At 40.4% G+C, this 20,140-nt stretch overlaps 1 protein-coding gene across 4 annotated transcripts; it reads left to right on the forward strand.

Annotated features, from left to right (window-relative positions):
• The first annotated feature begins 1,968 nt into the window (after nucleotides 1-1,968).
• On the forward strand, nucleotides 1,969-12,966 carry dcp1b (decapping mRNA 1B). Of its 4 annotated transcripts, XM_082510517.1 has the most exons (12): nucleotides 1,969-2,363; nucleotides 2,718-2,758; nucleotides 3,643-3,770; nucleotides 8,867-8,933; nucleotides 9,051-9,198; nucleotides 9,469-9,567; nucleotides 9,731-9,856; nucleotides 9,986-10,466; nucleotides 10,621-10,671; nucleotides 11,059-11,285; nucleotides 11,409-11,621; nucleotides 11,809-12,966. In XM_082510517.1, the coding sequence occupies exons 1-12, from the start codon at nucleotides 2,205-2,207 to the stop codon at nucleotides 11,884-11,886; spliced, it is 1,818 nt and encodes a 605-aa protein (XP_082366643.1). In that variant the 5' UTR covers nucleotides 1,969-2,204; the 3' UTR covers nucleotides 11,887-12,966. The 4 variants fall into 4 exon arrangements, with proteins under 4 accessions (XP_082366643.1, XP_082366642.1, XP_082366641.1 ...); XM_082510516.1 differs by having other exon boundaries at nucleotides 2,721-2,758; nucleotides 9,731-10,466; XM_082510515.1 differs by having other exon boundaries at nucleotides 1,970-2,363; nucleotides 9,731-10,466.
• Nucleotides 12,967-20,140: the final 7,174 nt, after the last annotated feature.

Here is a 20,140-nt window from a genome sequence, read left to right on the forward strand (position 1 = left end):
CTGCTGATGGATAAGTCATTAGCCTCATCATTTACTAACTCACACCCTGAACAAACAGATAAATAACACTCCGACAGACGTGCATGTGCGCCTTGAAACACACACAGCACTAAATCTCTGACAAATAGGCTCATGCTAAATCACCAGGAGGTTATTTTCATCTTAATGGAGACATGCGTGTCTTGGCCTGACCTGGAAGTGTTTCATTCATATTTAAGAGAAGGATTTGTGTACAGCCTTGGCGTGGTGAACCCTTCACCTTAAAACATCTGAAGCAGATATTTTTATCCAGTGTTTCTTGGGCTGAGTGAATAGCTGAATGTTTTTCTTTTTTTTAATTGTTTTTCTCAAGGACACTCTGATACAGCTCTTGATTTTACATGTCAGACTTGTGCCAGGTTTAATTACTGAAGCAACTGTTAGCGTACCACTGTTACACTAATGAGAAGAAGTGCCTATATAAAGCTAAACAGTAATTTAGTGATGAAGAGCTTCTCTGTGATTTCAAGTCAGAGCATTACGTCTTGTGCAATCACTATCAGAAGGAAGAAGAGGAATGAGACCGGGCTCATATGTTCACTTGAAGAGTTTGCTATGCCTGCTCAAGCACCCTTGAAACAGAACAGAATGTGTTGAACTGAATATAGAGAATCATTGTCAGGTGATATTGTCTGATATGGCAATTGCTGAGATGAATTTCAAGAACTTACAGTCCTGAAAGTCCTGTTCCTGTATCAGTTACTGTCCTGTCCTTGAGTATTAATTTCAGGCAGGATGTGTCTCATTTCTGAAGCCTAGAGCTGGTAGATAATGTAAACCAAAAAGAAGAAGAAACAGTTTGAAATGACCTAGGAATAAGGGGAAAAAGATTTTTGCATAACAGTGGGATAAAAAAAATGAAATCCTTTTAAAATGCCTGACAAATGTTCACTGTAACTGTCAACTTTGTAAAACTTCACTAAGTAGGCTATCTTAACTGGGTCCAACAAGACACTAAAAGACTTTCAAGAAAAGGCAGCCTTTGCCCTTCTTCTCTCCTCTTTATCACTCCTTATTGAGCACAAATGGCTGAAAAACTCCTGATGTGACTCAGAACCAGAAAAAAAATGCAATTAAGAAAAATCTATCTCGACACTGAGACAGAGGTTATTTTCTTATGAAACGGAAATCTTTTAAGATGGATAGATGTCCATTTTAGAATATAAGTGGTTTTGCTTTTGACTGCTTGTGTCTACTCTTCTTTTTATGTAGACAACAAGACATTAAATATATTTGCAATGTAAGCCTTCTTACAAATACGCCTGTTTGTATTCTTCCTTTGCATTTAGATCAAGTCCAGCTCTTGCGATGAAATGGGAAAGGATGGATGCCCGATTTAGCCATCCCTTTGGCGCCTCCTAGTGCATTTGAAGGGTGGTGTTAGAGAGGATATGGTGCCATCAGTAATCATCACTGAAATATACCCTACTTAACAGAAAGGTGAATGATAAAAGAGAAACGTCAGCTGCTTACTTTTAGGACACACACACAATTAATGTAGCATGAAACAAGATAGCTTTAAATTAAAAAAAAATACTAATGAACTCTCAGTGTACAGCAAAATATAATTTCTTTCTGTCACACACACACACACACACACACACACACACACACACACACACACACACACACACACTACATAACAATACCATTATTATATATAGACAATATAAATAATTTAGCAAGCCCTTTTGATATAACATTACCTCATCTGACGTCAGTATAGTCTGTACTGATGACAGAGATATAATTAAATGAATGCTACCTGCAGCTAGAGAGCATAATGTACATACTGATATAATCATGGACGGTTTGTATAAGGAAATATATAGGAAATTCAGTGCAGTTGACTGCAGGACAGCTCCATCGATTTCTCGACGTTGATTGTCAAGGCTGAAATCGGCAGCTGCTGCGCAACTACTCACGTCTTCGTTGTTTACAATCTCGGTGAAATATGGCCATTTTCAAACTCACTCGTAGCAGTTAGAGCTAGGGAGCGCTTGACTTAGTTTTTTAACTATCAATTTTTAACTTGAAAAATAGAATACTGTGCAGCCATCGATTTATCTCCCTTTTCCTTTCCGTTTGTTTGGATTTTACCTCTTCTTACTGTGAGTCGGTAGCCGTTAAAGCTAGTTGACAAGCTAGCGTCTCCATAGGGAACAATGACAGCGACTTCAGCAGGTAGCAGTAGCTCTCTTGCCGCTAAAGGACTGGATATAAGTCTGGCTGCTCTGCAGCGACAAGACCCATACATCAATAACATTGTGGACCTGGCGAGCCAAGTTGCCCTGTATACTTACAACAACAGGACAAATGAGTGGGTAAGCCGGAGGGTTGGTGAATGTATCATGTGCTAACTTAGCTTTGTCACTGCCCGTTCGGCGCGCTTTGACAGATTGAAACTAACTCAGCTTATAGGAGTAAGAGACTATTGTTATTAACGTTATTTTCCATAAAAATAAAAATTGTTGTTGCTATGTTATGTTTTACTTCACATTATATTTGGAGAGTTCCCTGAAATGTGCTATTTTGACTATTTCGTCACCTACAAAAAGTCGAAATACTGGACTTCTTTTTGAAAGAATAGCGAGCTGGTGCACAAGTTAATATCAACAGAGATAAGGTTGAGCAATTATGACATGGAGTTGCTTTAATGTTGTCTTATTTGTTTTAAGGAGAAGACAGAAGTGGAAGGTACTCTTTTTATATATACAAGGTAATGAAAATATTAACACTGTTAATCATTGTCATTTGTGACACATTTACTAAATTACAAACTGTTAAGCTGGCATGAACGGGACGTAACAAAACTGAACTGAGTTTGATAATATACAAAACTATAATAATATATAACGTGACCTCTACAAAAGCAAAAGTTTTGGCGGTGCAGCAATGCTCAGGGAAACTGCAAGGTTACCAAGAGAAAGCCTCTTTTCTTTTAACAGAACATAGCAGCACAGCTTAGGTTTGCAAAGCTGCATCTGAATAAACCACAAGAATCCTGTCCTTTTGAGAGATGAGGCAAAAGTGGAGATGCACAGAGCTGAGAAAACCAAACTCAGCATATCAGAACAAACGCATCATACCAGCTGTCGAGCACGGTGGTGGAGGGTTGATGATTTAGGCTTGTTTTGCAGTGACAGGACCTGGATACCTTGTCGTAATTGAGCCCACCATGAGGATCAGATCTGGGGCCATCTGTTTGACATCTAATGCTTGGCTGAAATTGGGTCACGCAAGATGACAATAATCCCAAGCATAGCAGTAAATCTGCAACAGAATGACTGAAAAAGAAACTAATGAAGATGGTGCAGTGACCCAGTCAAAGTCCAGACCTCAACCTCAACATGACTGAAATTCTGTGGTGGAACCTTAAGAGAGCTGCACATAAATGAATGCCTGGAAACCTCAATGAAAAGAAGCTCCACTGTAAAGCAGAGTGGGCCAAAATTCCTCCACAATGATTTGAGAGACTGATAAAGTCAGACAGTGAAATTATTATTACTGCTGACAGTGGTTCTGCAAGCTACGTGACATACTTAGTTTTTCCACAGGACTACATAGAATATGACACTATATTCTGCTGTCTTCAAATTTCAGGTTGGCCTCTCCTAGGCATGGTTTTACCATTATGAACCGGCTCAGCATGCAGAATCTGACAGAGCCACTCACCAAAGACCTGGACTTCCAGCTCCAGGACCCGTTCCTGCTTTACCGCAACGCACGATGTAAGGAGAAACTGACTGACTGAATACACTGCAGTGATTTAATGCCATGTGAACTGTGCTTTCTTACTGCTAGTGTTTTTACCATCACACCAAAAGGGGAAGTAAAGTATTTTACCTAAACTTCTGAAGATTAGTCAATTCAAAGACTCTGTATCGTTTGAAATGTTTACACTAAAAAAAGACAACTGTATCGATATCCACAAGATATCGATGTAAAAGATGATGACATGATAAAAGTGCCCAAAGAGTCCAGCATGCACTTCATTAAAGTAGGAACTAGTAATTCCATATAAGGAACTAAGCTAAGGTACTCCAGTGAATTTTATCAGGCTGACTCCGAGACCTACATATGGCTCCCACATACACAAACACATTGTTGAGTGTGGCTCTGGGACAAGAGTCTGACAGCACTACAAAATCAGCCAGCGGAGATTAGATACGCTGCAACTGTCACTGATAATCTAAACACACATACATACACTCAGAAGTCGCTGGCACACACAGACCTCCCTCCCTGCCTCGGTCTCCCTCCATCAGGCTTAGTAAATGGCAGGTGGAATGCTGTGTTTAGATACCACTGAATTCCTTGTGCCTGCTTCGATCCTCTTACTGTAGTGCTTCATTTTTCTTACTGACACAAAGCCATTATTAAACATCCTGAAGGCTCAGAGCAATGATGCGTCTGGCATAAACTTTGCTCAGTGACCTCATTACACCTTTTGCACCAGCCTTAAATGCACTCGGGGTGCATTAAAGATGATCTGTGATAACGCTGGCCTGTGGTCAGAGCATCAGTAATGGAGAATGAATCTAAAGTGAGCTAACAAGCTTATCCATGGAAGGAGCAAACTTTAACAGCATATAAAACTAGTAATCAAAACACAGTTAATGATGGTTTCCTCTGATAAAATGCAATTATGGGGAGGAGTTATGACTCAAAGAGTCGGTGGTTACATGGCAAACCTAATGGTCTACCCTAATGACTCTATTTGATTACGATGATTGAATAAAGATGATAAAACATCAGAAAAGGAGCTATGCAAAACAATAGTAGCAGAAACAAACAATGGTATTAAAACAACCACACAAACTGCACCTCAGATGCTGTGAAAAACATCTCAAGTTCAGCATGACTAAGCCAACATTCACTGAGCGGTTCCAGGATGATGGTGTTTGTGTGGTGTCCTTCCAGAAAACTGCATAAACAGGGCCAAAATTTATATTGCTGTAAATGGTTCTTCATTGTCTGAATCATAAGCTGCTGGTAATGCTGCCAGTCCTAATGCGCCATGACCTCTGTGTGGACGGGGCCGTGGAATCTTATCATTAGATAAACATGTTGCTCTCAGCGCTGCTGTAACTTCCTGGAATGACCGTTGGCACAAAGTGGCAACCAATGCTAAAAATAAAGCACGGAGATATACCAAAGAACAAGGCAATATTTAGGGAGGAGATATTTGCCCAAAGCAAGGCATTATTTATCCAGGCACATATCTTAGTCTACATGATTAAAAGGAAGACTATTTAGAGTCCTGTCTAGCATCTGCACTTGTAATGTTCAGTTGCCCCGTTATTCACATACAGCTGTTCAGCTGATTTTTGTGAATTTTGGTTGTTGCTGATGAGCAATATAGAGCTAAAACTTGTATGATCTAATTTTTATGATTTTGACAAATTTTCGAATCTTTCTTGCAGCTTTGGTTAGAACTCATTATCAGTCCAGCAGTAAATTGTATTGTTTTTTCTTGCACTATACTATCTGTACCCTGGTAACAAAAATCTGCCTTTTTATTATCATGCATAAGCATGTCAAATGGACTCACAAATTTGACTTACCAGAGTCGCGCTTTAATGACTTTTTGTGGCAGTGGTTAACAAATGAATGAGGATTAGGTGATGAGAAGTTAACAGACTTCTGTTTCAACACAGTGGGTGGAAAAACATCAGTGAGGTAATAAGATGAATCGATGTGCGGTTAAAATGATATGATAATGACAGTTGACACACCCTGACTTCTGTGCTTTTTACTCTTCAGTTGCACAGATGCTTTCATGCAATGTGGACTTCTAGTGTATTACAAATCGATGTACTGTGATAGCATAGCATAGCATCTTTATTTATAACGCACTTTACATCCAACAATGTTGACCAAAGTGCTACAAATAAAACAGGTAAAAGGTCGTGAGCATCATCCTAATCAGTCATTTCCACCCCTAATATCAGCACTTAGATTTAACACTGATGTGGGTCGGATCGTCTGGTATGTAATCCACTGGTATGTCTGGTATGTCATATATCTAAGAAGTACATCAATGGCTATATGGAGATTCTTACCTCCAGGTGGGATGTATCGATATCCCAGGTCTCTCTCTGTCACCAGCAATCCTCTAAATCTGACTTCGGGTTCCTCCTGCAGCCTCTCATGTTTAGGTTTCCTCTCAAACAGGCCCCTCAGCATGATCTCTCAGTGTTCTCACAGTCCGATGATGATATTACCTCTTTCTGTCTCCACAACGTAAAAATTGCTCAGAACTGATATTAAAAAGCAGTGCCAGTAATTACTTATCTGGCCAATAGATGCCAAACGCGATGCTCCGCTTCCTTTTTCTTCTTTAGGACCACAGATCTACTGATGGCGCTGTGTAAATATCAGGTTGTACACATACAGGTTTCCCAGTAGTTCTTTATTATGAGGGTTTCAGATGCAGAAGAGCAATTTGAACATCCTTGCAGTTAAGTCTCAAGAGGAAGGTGTAACAGAAGTGGTATACGAGACTTTACTAGCTGTGAATGTCAATATTTACTCCTCCTCCAGTTTTCCCTGAAATGTCCTCTCATGCAACAGCATCAGTTTGCTTTACTTCAGGAGCACGTAATTCCTGAAAAACCTCCAGGAAACTAAACGCTGGCGAAAAGGATGTTATTACTCTTCCTCATGACTGATACTATGAACTTCCTTCACAAAGGTGATCTCATACTGCAGTGAAAGTGTACCAAATTTATCTTGGTCATCACTTCTGCTTGTAAATTTGGCTGAATTTATGACTCTACTAAAGGTAAACAGTCTCACAGTAACAGAGTAACTGAAATGTCAACTTTAAGCGTTGTTTCTCAAACATAAAACACAAGACTTTTTTTTTTTTTTAAAGTGTCCCGTTGAAGAGTTTCTAAAGGCTGGTGCTTTCTGATGGGCTGCTATATCGTAGGCGCAGAGGGTTTCAAAGGACCACACAGGTTCAGTTGTGAATCACTTACAGGCTTTGCTGGGTTTCCAATATATTTTGTTCAAACCGTAACAGACAGGCTGTGTCTGTGGTGGTTTTTGAAGCTGTCACTCTTCCTGATATCAGTCTCAAGCTTAAGTTGTAGTCCTGCTGAAGTTGTCGTCCCACGTGGCCGTTCAGTGGAGTTCCCGGTCGAGTTGGTTTGGTACTTTGCTCGAGGCATACATTTCAAAAACCCCTCTGTCTTTCTCTTTCAATTTCCAGTGTCGAGTGGAGCTCTCTCTTTCTCCCTCTCGAATTTGTAACCTTATGGCCACAACCACTTTTCGGCTCTCTCGCTCGCTCTCTCTCTGTATCGCTCTATCGCCCTCACTCTTTTTTTCTCTTTCCTATCTTGTTGATATAGTTTCTACAGGTCCTGTTGGTGTGGAAGTCTTCTATTTTAAAAGCACATGCACATCTTTTATCTTATCTTCTTCTCCCTTTCTTTGAGACTGAGAGAGAGCAACATGCTGGCCAAATGGAGTGTCTAATGTCTGAAATGTCACAGGTTCTTTTTAGTATTCACTGACATGTTTCTATTTTGATGTGCTTAACGATCTCCCCTGTAACACACTTCACTTCTTTCCATTCATCTTGCTCATTTTTCCTCCATTTTCCAGCTGTCAGACTTTCACCGTGTCTCTCTCCGTCTCTGTCGAATAGTCTCATCCCCTGTGAGCACACTGAGCACTAAGTGGCTCTGGCTCCACCAGTCAGCCTCCCACTGCAGTTACTTATTTGGTCCTGGGCTTATTTTCCCAGGCTCAACTGAACTCTCTGTGTACGTATGTGTCTCAGCCTCTCCCTCTCTGTCTGTTCCCCTCATCCACTTTGACCTCGATGCCTTACCCAGCCCCATTTGTAGCCAAGTGGGTGTGTATTTTTGTTCATGTCTGTGTGTGTGTGTGGGAATGTGTCTTGTATTCAATTGGATTACATAAGAACTTAGTCATGGTATAGACCCCACTGATTGTTCTTTTTTTTTTTTTTTTTACCTTATTTACTTATCTTTGCGTTACTTAAGTTTTTCTCTGTACTTAATTTACTCTCATATATTTTACTCTTTGCCTCTTTTCTTTTTGGGGATTGGGATCTTCCCCAGACATCAACAAACGGCAGCAAAGTTGTTTTTGTCTTGGGCAGAGTAGCACCATGAGTATTGCTAGAGCCCTCCACTCACATGTCTTGTCATGCAGGTTGAACATCCAAGTTGATAAAGGAAAAAGTTCAACGACTTCAGGATCTGGGCTTCTTTAGAACATCACGGGAAATTAATTTTTTCCATGCAAAATTCTAAGCCCTTCCTTAGTGGCTGCAATTAAGTGGTTATGCAACAACGATAAATTTTTCAAAAGAAAGCACAAATGCAAACAGTAAAATTAATCACTTTGTAAAATAGTTCATCCCATCTACAAAACTGGGCAAGTGTCTTTTTCCTCCCTTGCTGACCGTGTTTACGTAGATCAGGGCACTCCTGGGGCCCATGTTTCATTGTATAATTGCATCGCTGGCTTTTGTTCCTATTGGCTTGGCTGGGAAATGACTCATTTTAAACCCTGGGGTTATACCCACCAGGGCTAATAATAAACAGTTTATCTATCTGTTAGGTCTGCACTGACGTCATTGCAGCAAAATTGTGCTACAGCATGGCTACACATTCATTCAATTGTCTGGGAAACTCATTTTGTTGTCTGCTGACCTGGACTGAGCAGACAGTTTTATTATTACACCAAGCTAACTAGATTTTCAACAGGGTCATTACTGCAAATAATTTGCTGGATTTTTGTTAATGTAATGTGCTCAAAAGTTCAATTCTGTCTTCTTCCCCAGTGGCAATCCATGGGATTTGGTTCTATGATAAGGAGGACTGTCAGCGCATCGCCCAGAGGATGAAGATGTAAGTAACTGTAATTGGATGATCTTCAAAACAAGATTTGGTGTGCTTAAAAATGACTAATGAGTTATGGACCAGCTGCCAAAGCTTGACAGAAGACTCTTTTATTCATGTGTGCAGTCTGACCCAGCAGGAGCAGGTCCTGGCTCAGTCCCAGGGTGGTTGGTTATCCCCAGGAGAAGTAAGAGCAGGGGGAGGGGGAAAAGGTGAAGCAAAGGGAGTGGACATCATCCAGATGTTAACCAAAGCCCGCACAGAGTATGATAAGGTATGTGCACACTGTAGGATTTTGAAGAGAATAAAACAATTAGAACAACACAGATTAAAATGCTGGGAACAGCTAAGCCCTAATAATCTTTGCATTTACATTTGTTCATTTAGACCTATAGGATGCAGGGAGTATTTTCTAGGATCCTCAGTTAGTCACTTATAGTAATCTACTTTTTTGGCAATTTTTGTGATATAGTTTTTATGTATTTATTTACTTATTTTGTTAATTGTCTGTCCTTTGTCTATTCTCTCTGTGCACCTGTCTTAGGAAAAATCAACCTCAGAGCCAAAGGAGATTGGTGGCAGCAGTGTTCTTTATGGAAACCCCCACCTGATTAAACCAATACCCGTTAAACCAAACACTCAGGTAGAACACCCAGTTTAACCCTGTTAAAATCACATTTTTCATGTACAAAAGAGAGTTTGTAATGGTTTTCTTCCATTGTTGTGTATAAAACCCTGCTAGTGTTGTTTCTGTTTGTGCCTCTAACTCATCATCTTTCTTATTCTACTGTGCTTCTCTCATCTAGGACAATGAAGGTGCTGAGCCCAAGTCTCTTTCTTTGGCTACTCTGTTTGGCTCTCAGCAACGTTCAACTAAACCTGACTCTGACCCTTTTGCAAATGCTCCAGCACTGGGATCATCAGCGGGAAAAGTATCTCGCCCGCCTGTAGCTCGCACACTCACCTACGATGATACAGTGAACTCTGGCAGAAATGTGGCCTCTGATGGAGGAATCAAGGCTGTGGAAGATGGAGCAAATGTTGTTTCTGGCTTGTTGCAGAGTCCCTCAAGCGCTCACCAGCAGCAGCACTGCCCGGCCATCGCAAAGCTCATGCAGGGACAGAGAGGTGTCGGGACTGTGGGAGGGGTGCTTCAGACCGTGTCCGAGTCCCCCGAGAACCGGCTGTGTGACAACGGGGTGCCGCTGGAGCATCACCACCACCACCATCATCTTTACCACCATCAGCAACAACAACACCATCACCAGCATCAGCTTCATCCTGATCCAATCAGGAGACTTTTCCAAACCCAACCACCTCCTCTACCCACCACCTCTTTCTCCTCTGCGGCCCCTAATTGTTGCTCCAACCCTTCCTCTCTACAGCAGAACCCTCATCTCTCCTCCCAGCCTGTAATGGTGAATTCTGTGTCACGCTCTCACCTTCAAGCACAACAAAGCCAGCAGCTGTTTATCAGCTTGTCCAATTCTCAACCTGAAATTAAGCAAAACAGCCAGACTGCTCCAGCTGCACAGGGAACAGGTGGGAAAATCTTTTGTGTTAAGTGTTCACAAACAAACAAGCTAACCCTGTACTGAATCAGTGTGCTACATACATTTTTATAATTACAATGCTAATAAACTATGGGAAGAATAACTTTTCTATAGTTTTAATGGGATTCTCCTTGCTTTACCAGGTTTGTTGTTATCTCAGGTGACCAGTAATCAAGTCATTCAACCTTCACAAGGTATAGTATTCAAGTTTTTTATTGTTTGCAGTCGCTAACTAGCAGGGTTTTAGTGTTGTGCACAAACTTAAGCCGATCATTACTGAAGCTCTAACCAGTTTTTCCAATAATTTGAAACTACATATAAACAGTAGTTAAATTAAGAAACTGCAGAGGAACTATTTTTTTTCCCAGTTACAAGACACATTATCTGTAGTAAGTTCCATTGCAGTGTTTCCCACAGGACTGGAGCTCATACATGTACATGCATGCACAATGCACGGAAATCCACACTTTTGGAAATGATTTACTGTAGAGTGCACTCACCAACCACTTCATTAGGTGCACCTGTTTAGCTGCTCATTAAAAGTAATTCTTGTTTTTGGTACCTTCGTGCTTTCTCGTCAGGATTGTCTCACGTGCCAGGTATGGTGTCACCTCATGAGCTCCTCCAAAAGCTCCAGTTGGTCCAGCAGGAGCAGAGCCTGGCCTCTAGTGAGCCACCTCGGATCTGTCCAGGACTGGCTCCTCGATTCCTGGGGCCAGCCCAAAACCAGGGTGCATGCGTGATTTTAGGCACAATTCCAAACCCAACTGTAGCCACTGCAGGTCAGAAAGCTGCGCTGCAGTTACAGGTAAAGCCCAGTGTAAACAGTTAGTAGTTGATTTTATCAATTATATAAACAGAGCAAATGGCAAATGCTAGTTAAATTGGTGACTTGATAGCTGCAACAGTACAGTGCTCCCTGTCTGTGTAGGTGATCTCGCCTCAGAGGATACCAGCCACTGTTGCCCCAAATCTGCTCCTTTCCCCGAGTATGTTCACTCAGACAAAGCCTAGCAGTGGGTTGTCTGCAGTTGGTCAGGAGAGCTCCCACACACCCTCAACTGTGCCCAGACCCCCTCTGCAGGAGGAGGTCAGAATCCTTTCCAGAAGTCAGCTTCAAGCCACACTGCTGCATCTGATACAGGTGATTATTCCTTAAAGTTTGTGGTCTATTATGGCTTCACAACGGGGCTCGCTGTCCAGTTGTTGTGCTCACGTTGTAGCCAAATCAGTGCAGTTGTTTTGTTTGCAAAGAGAAAAACAGAGAATAAGCAAAAACAAACACACACACTTGAGGATTTTGTATGAAGTTGCCTGCTTGTGTATTTCAGAACGACAGCTCATTCCTGGACTCCATCTATGAAGCCTATGCCAGCCGCTTTGCTAAGGACTCCAGCAACAAGTATTGATGCAGCTTCACACCCTCGTTCTACACACGCACCCTTCCCGGAGGCTACTTCTTACACCTCATATGGATGCACCACTTCCTATTCCAAATCACACACACACGTACTTAAACACACACTCTGTACCTCCTCTGCACTCTATCGTTAGGAAGCCTGACTCTGTTTGCTCCAAGCCAAGTCTCTTGTTGCACAAAGCTATCACAAGTAACATCATGTTCAAAAAAAATTTGGTTTAGTCTGTTGAATACAGATTTTACCCTTGACCTCACCCTTTGAGTCTTTAGCAAAAACAAAACATGCTGCAAACCTTCCAGTTTTCCAGGATGTTTCTGATACTCTTTCTTTTCCAGTAAGTGTAGCAATATTTCCTTTCAGTCAGTTGTCTCACACCAGCCAGCCTTTAACAAACAAGTCTTCCTAGTCTAGAGCTAAAAGACATCTTCAGATATTATTTTAATCTCTTATTATTTTACTTGGGCATAACAGGTTTGTGTATTTTACCACCAGCAGGTTTTTAAATCTGTTATTACATTGTCGTGATGACTTTTATTCCTATCCTTTTTAACAGACACGAGCAGTGATAAGTGTCTACATTGTAATTTTAGTTAACTAACTGTTGTCAGCTGGTGCATATTGAAGTGGACGAGCAAGCCTGCGGCATAACTTTATCCGGCAATCGCTGAAATTGTGAAGGAAAGAAAAGGGTTTTTTTTTGCAGCACTTTCTGAATATTATAATGTGTTTGAAGGAAAGGGAAAGGAAGGAAAACGTCAATGTCAGTCCAGCTTAAAAAGACAAGAAAATTACAGGAGCCTGACAACCTGCACTACCTCACAGAGAACTAGTTTGGAGGTATACCTGTGTTTTAAATCAAGTGGCATAAAGGTGATTGGTTTACGTCGCATAGTAAGGAATTTGTGTTCGCTTTATGTAAAGAGATTTCAGAAAATTAAATATCACCTAAGCTGATAAACGGTTCTAAACAAATGAAGCCTAGAGTGGTCTATTAATATGATTTAATAATCTGAAGCTTAGAAAATTTGGTTAATTAAATCATCAACAGCAACATTGTTAATTGTTCAGGTTTGTTGTAGACCCGGTGGAGATTGAACATAAAATTTAAAAGGTTTTATTGCATTTGCACAATACTGTTAAACTACTTTTGCCACGTAAAGTGATATTTCTCATTCAGTTGTTTCTCATTCGGCACTTAAATTGCCTACATTTTTTCAGAGGAAGATTTTATTCCCTATTTTTTTACTCAAGAAGAAAATTGTACAAATAACCAGCATGTATTTAAAGGTATATCAGAATGTAAAGTTTAAGATTTTACAGGATATTGTCAGATGCTGTTTTAATTCAAAACTCATCTGTACTGTTTCTGTAACCAGAATATTAAAATGTTTCTATGGGCTTTTTTTTTTTTCTTTTTGGCTGGGATGTTTTCCCATTACATAAACTGGAATATATTTTTATTGGCTATTAAATGTTAAAAAAAAAAAAACTGTCTGTTGTTGTTTTTTTGTTGTCCTCATATATTTGTTGGGCACAACCTGAAGTAATTTCAGTAAATTTACGCTCAGCAGCCACTACATTAGGTGCTCTAGTTTAACTGCTTAGTAATGTAAATATCTAAATAGCCAATCACAAGGTGGGAACTGAATGCGTATTGCCATTTGGACATGGTCAAAAGGACTTTCTGAAGTTTAAATTGACCGTGAGAATGAGGAAGAAAAGTTATTTAAGGTACATTTATTACAACCAAGCAGGATCCAATTTTGATGGTGGCTCAGCTCACTTTTCTATTTCATTACAAAAAAAGATGAGGGCAGATTAAAGTTGCCACCTCTACAGCCTACACTACAAATTCAAGTATAAACAACTATCTGACTGCACCATGAACCAATGTGTATAATAATTATAACCTCACAATACCCTGTTAGCAAATTTGTTTTATGTGAGATCATGCTTTAAACATAACCTCATCTCAAACTTTGTTCTAAATATGAGTTCGCTGTACTCAAATGGGCTCCACAGTCACCAGATCTCAGTCCAATAGAGCACCTTTGTGATATGTTAAGGCACATCTGAAGGCAAAGGGCGCAAGCTTTGTACAAGCAAGGTGTACCTAGTGAAGTGTATGGAACAGACCAACCTCGATCATACAGCGTGAGTTTTTTTAGTAATAAATTGCTCCCTGTTTTTGACGGTTAACTAAAGACACAGTAAAATACAGTTTAATAAGGTTTCTGGCATCAGCGTAATTTTAACTGGAACGCTGGAACATTTGGTCGCACTTTCAGGGCTTATGTATAAATCACGTCCACATCAGCACAGGAAGTACCCGCTTAATGGATGTTGTGTTTGTGAAACTGCTCTTGCCTTCAAATGGCAATTTGATCATTTCATTATACATAAACTCAGTGTCCCAAACACTCAAGACAAAAACCTGTGCAGGTTTCACAATGCCATAAGCCGTGTACATAGATGAGAAGTAGATTTCTTGTATAGAAATGCAAATGTAAACAAAATCAGCCTGCAGATTTGGATCATGTGATATGGCTAAAATCACCAGAACTGGCACCGAGTCTGCTTTCACAAGTGCTATTTACTGTCAGGAACGTCAAACATCACTTTTTACACAGTCTCATTGCGCTCTCCCTCCCAGTAGATTAGTGTGGGAAAACTAGGCTTCCTCTCCTCTCCCTTCCTGCTTCCTCTCCTCAGCCAGCCTTGTCATGGATTCTACTTACCATTAACTTCAGTAGCGGTGTAGCAGAGTTAAACTTTGATTCAAATAAAAGAGTTAATGGTGATCTTTGTGAATGTCAGGGTGGATGGATAATATTTTTAAGACTTTTTATGAGTACATTTTTATTAAGGGATGATGCCCATACATGCACACATATTCTTTTTTCTAAGACTCGGAGGTTCCAGACCATTGCTTTAGCTGATGGAGCTAAATGTAAGGGCTGACTATTAGCCCTGGCCTAGAGTAATCAATGACTTCTGGTGTGTGTGTGTGTGTGTGTGTGTGTGTGTGTGTGTGTGTGCCCTTGCCCAGAGAGGCGGAGTCTCTGATTTGTATAGGGACTCCAGATCACTTTTGTCACTGCTGTATTCTCAAAAGGAAGATATTGTGCAGTGGTCTACTTTAAATTTCAAGAAAATATTTGTGTAATTCTTCTCACTTTCCTAGTCTCAGTCTTTCACTCTTCAAACACAGGCTGGGACAATAAGCCAACTCTGCAGGAGCACAGGTGAGTAATACTTTCTTTGGGGATATCTGCTCTAGTACCGTAGTGTTAGTAGAAGTGTGTTTAGCATGTAAATCATAAAGTAAGGATGCCAAGCTACATTTAAAATTGAGATTAGAAAAAAAAAGGAATTTTTTGATAGAAAAGTGCATTTTATAAGACCTTCAGATTCCTTTATTGTCACCTGCACAGATAAAAACAAGAATATGACATTTAAAACTGAGCCAGGAGCTAACTCGATTAGTTAACTAAAGAAGAACAAATGGTAGGTTCTCCAATAATAAAAGTCTCACTTAAATAATAAATATACACATATTCTCTCTGGTGTACACTTGTGTGCTGCCTAAATCCCTGCATGTCCGAACTGTGTGAACATGCAGTTAAATGCAGATAGTTGGCCTCTGCACACCACCACAGTGGACTTTAAATCAAAAAGCAAGATATGACTGAAGTGCAGACTTCCAGATTTAATTCAAGGAATTTATCAAAAGTATTGCATAAGCTGTTTAGGAATTTCAGATGTTTTTAAGCCCCTCCCCCATTTTCAGATACTCAAAAGAAATTGGACAACATAACATAAAAAGGATATTTTTAATATTGGAATGAAAAAAGTGAAGTGTCATCTGATCAGTTTTGCAGCATTTGTCTGAGCCTGAGCACAGAGTACAGCCCTGTATCCCTCAGAATTCATCTCGCTCCTTCTATCAGAAGTCACATCATCAATAAACACTGGCATCATTCAAAGCATGCCACTTCCACTAAAAATGATACTTTTCGGATTATGAGCTATTTCTCTTCTTTTTCATAATCTTCTCTCCCCATTATTCTGGTACAAGTGAATTGTGGATTCATCTGTCCAATTTCCTGAGCATGCTCACTTATAGGTTTTCTGGCAAAGACTAATTTAGCCTTCCTGTTCTCGAGTGTAACCAGTGATTTGCACCCTGTTGCAAACCACTCTATTTCTATTCATGAAGCCATCTCTCGATTGTAGACTCCGATTGTAGACTGATGATACACCCACCTCCTCAAAAGTGTGTTCTCGACTAGGTTAGCTGTTGTCCGATCATCCCCTTTAGTTTCAGAGCTTAGACTTCATCCCTAGCATCAGTGATCTGGGTCAGCTTGGGAGTAGGAGTCCCACAGCTGTTGTGCACTACTGGTGTGCGTGCGTGGTTGTACATGGTACTTACATGCTTGCCTGATTGCCTCTGTGTGATGGTGCATGTCGCTATTTAAACTGTTTGTTATCAATTTGATCCCTTCCTGCGTCCACCACAGCCATAATGCTTTATGTGCACTGCCAAATTGTTTTATAGCATTTTCATAATAGCAGGAGCAGATGTTTTACTGTTGCTCTCTCTCGGTGGGTGTGTACAGTATAATATGCAAAGACATGAGAGTTTAATATCTGTGTATCGTAGCAGTATTTATCTCAAGCTATATGTTGGTGCATGTATGTAGTTAAATAAAGCTTAATGATACATTATGTTTTATTAGAAATACCGATTCATACTGAAAGACATAGCATCCTGAGTGGACTTCTATGAAAAGTTGTAATACCACAAGTGCAGAAGGGTGCTGTGTTTATGACCTGCCCGAATTATATACGCATACATGCACTGGCCTCTTTGTTACTATGATTGCTACTACTGTGCTGGATCCCTTTAGCTTTCAGAACTGCCCTATTCTTCAAAGAATAAATTCAAAAAGGTGTTGGAAACATTCCTCAGAGACTTGAGTTCTTATTGACATGATAAATTCAACTTCTCCCATTCCACCACAACCAAAAGATGCTCGAATGGATTGAGATCTGGTGGCTGTGGAGGAAATTTGAGTACAGTGAATTCATTATCATGTCAAGGAAATCAGTTTAAATACTTTAAGCTTTGCAACGTGGTGCGTTATCCTGCTGGAAGCAACAATCAGAAGATGGACACACTGTGGTCATAAATCAGCAGCAATACTCAGGTAGGCTGTGGTGTTTAAATGATGCTCATTTGGTACTAAAAAGCTCAAAATGTGCCAGGAAACTACCCCCAGCACTATTACACCAGCAGCAGCAGCATTAACCTTTATTACAAGGCAAGATGGATCCATGCTTTCTTGTTGTTTATAGCCCTACCATACAAATGTCACAGCTGAAATCCAAGACTTATCAGACCAGGCAACAGTTTTCTAATGTTCTGGTTTCCAGCTTTGGTGATCCCATGCAAACTGTAGCCTCAGTTTCCTGTTTTTAGCTGACAGGAGTGGCCCGCTGCTGCTGTAGACCATCTTCTTCAAGATTTGATGTGTCGCACATTCACAGATGCAATTCTGCATACAGCAAAGACCGATTATTTGAGTTACTGTTGCCTTCCTGTCAGCTCTAAGTAGACTGTCCGTTTTCCACTGATGTCTTGCATCAACAAGGCATTTTCGCCCTTATAGGTGCTGCTGCTCAATTCATATCTTCTCTTTTTCAGACTATTTTCTCTAAATCATAGAGATGGCTACATAAGCAAATCCCAGCAGATCAGCAGTTTTTTTAAATACTCACTAACAACCATGTCACATTCAAAGTCACTTAAATCACCTTTATTCATTATGATGCTCAGTTTGGACTTCAGCAGACCATCTTGACCATGTCTACATGCCTAAATTCACTGAGTTGCTGCCATTTGATCGACTTATTAGATATTTGCATTAAAGAACAGTTAAGTGTAGTCTGTAGCTGGCATGTTGTTGGCATGCATGTTGTTCCCCTGTTGTCTTTCTTTAAATTAATGTCCCTCTTGCATGAGTGTCCAAACACAAAGATAAGTGGTTGGTAGACTACCATATTTTTTATTATAGGTAATGGCATTGGATACTCTATACATAAAACATGTGATGACAAACTGAAACAAATTGTTATCAGTTTTATAGATCATACTCCATAGGCTTGTTTATAAATATGGGTAATGTGGCCAATCAAATTTTTACTGAGGCAGTAGTGTGTGCCGACAATAGACCTTTTTAAACTGCAGCAACTTAACAGGCCATTCAAGGGTGGCTGACAATGTACAGTGTGGGCCATTTATATGGATACACCATAATAAAATGGGAATGGTTGGTGATATTAAAGTTCTGTTTGTGGCACATTAGTATATGTGAGGGGGCAAACTCCTCAAGACGGGTGGTGACCATGGTGGCCATTTAGAAGTCGGCCATCTTGGATACAACTTTTGTCCTAGCTTCATTCAGCAAGAGCCCACAGCGTAGCACTCGCCACATGTCACTGGAGAGTGGCATTAGTCGAACATCCCTTCGGCGGACATTAGCTACTCACAAATGGCACCCTTACAAACTCCAGCTACTGCAGCATCTCAACGAGGATGACCCAGATCGGCCCACAGAATTTGCAGAATGGGCAAAACAAAAATTGGAACAGGACCCTCAGTTCAGAAGATTTTGTTCAGTGACGAGGCAAACTTTTATGTGAATGGTGAAGTTAACAAACAAAATCACCGCTATTGGTCTGACACTAACCCACATTGGATGGATCCCTCCAAGACTGTTGGAACAACAAAAGTGATGGTTTGGTGTGGTATATGGGGTACAACGATAGTGGGTCCATTCTTCATCAATGGAAACCTCAAGGCCACTGGATATTTGAAATTGCTTCCTGATGATGTGTTTCCCTCTTTATGCACTGAAGCTGGTACGTTCCCTGAGTTATTCCAGCAAGATGGTGCACCACCACATTATGCGTGCCAGGTCCGAGCATTCCTAGATGAACAGTTGGAAAGTGGATTGGTCGTCGTGGGCCAGTTGAATGGCCCCCAAGGTCTCCCGATCTGACCCCCTTAGACTTTTATCTTTGGGGTCATCTGAAGGCAATTGTCTATGGTGTGAAGATATGAGATGTGCAGCACCTGAAACTACGGATACTGGATACCTGTGCTGGCATTTCTCCTGCGGTGTTGCTATCAGTGTGTGAAGAGTGGGAGAAGAGGGTTGCATTGACAATCCAACACAATGGGCAGCACATTGAACATTTTATAAGTGGTCAGAAACTTGTAAATAACTCGTGAAAGAATAAAGTTACGTTGAAACCAAGCACACTATTGTTTTTCTTGTGACATTGCCAATAAGTTTGATGTGTCACATGGCCCTCTTTCTATTGAAAAAACTAAAGTTGTATCCAAGATGGCCGACTTCTAAATGGCCACCATGGTCACCACCCATCTTGAGGAGTTTGCCCCCTCACATATACTAATGTGCCACAAACAGGACTTTAATATCACCAACCATTCCCATTTTATTACGGTGTATCCATATAAATGGCCCACCCTGTAGTTTGCACCAGGAAACCCTCTCCAGACTTCTTACTGGGCTGTTTTCTGGGGTCTGAAATCTCGTCAGTGGGGCCCAGTGCTTACTTATTAAACCTAGAAAAGCTCACACAAGTAAGATTTTTAAACACCTACTGTAGTAGGTGTTTAAAAAAGCACCCTGAAAATCAAAAAAACAAAAAAACAACAACATTCATATGAGGTACAGTATTATTTTCCAGTTTTTTGCAGTGGTGTAAAAGTAAGTGATTTAAAATAATACTACCAATTTTTAAATGGATTATAGGATGAATGTGTGAATGAAAGTGTCTCTAACAGTCAAAAAAGAACTATGAGAGCATACTTGAAAAATGTGCTATATGGACATGGACAGAGCTGATGGATTCATTCTGCAATATTGTGAATGCATGTGTGCACGTGTATATGTGAGACAATGAAAGTCCACTAGGTGTCTCAATGTGTTTGTATTATGATTGTGTCAGTTAAACGTGTTCTTTCCCCTCCTCTTCCTCTCAACATCCCCTTCTTGTGTCCCCCCTTACTTTGTTGAATTCTTATTACAGCCTCAATCCACTGTCCTTTTTGGTTAAAAATAATAGTAATAATAATAATAATAATAATGAGGGAGATTAAGAGAAAGCATTGAAAAGACAAAACAGCAGGTGAGAGCCTGACAAGAAA

Source organism: Aulonocara stuartgranti (genome assembly GCF_965226115.1).
Source record: "Aulonocara stuartgranti genome assembly, chromosome: 17".
In the NCBI taxonomy this organism is placed as follows: Eukaryota; Metazoa; Chordata; class Actinopteri; order Cichliformes; family Cichlidae; genus Aulonocara; species Aulonocara stuartgranti.

Bases quoted from the DNA above. Each gene is read 5' to 3' on its own strand.
- dcp1b (XM_082510515.1), top strand. From the start codon at position 2,205: ATGACAGCGACTTCAGCAGGTAGCAGTAGCTCTCTTGCCGCTAAAGGA. The intron at 9,568-9,730 runs GTAGAACACCCA...TCTCTCATCTAG, and splicing joins CCGTTAAACCAAACACTCAG to GACAATGAAGGTGCTGAGCC. The intron at 10,672-11,058 runs GTATAGTATTCA...CTTTCTCGTCAG, and splicing joins AGTCATTCAACCTTCACAAG to GATTGTCTCACGTGCCAGGT.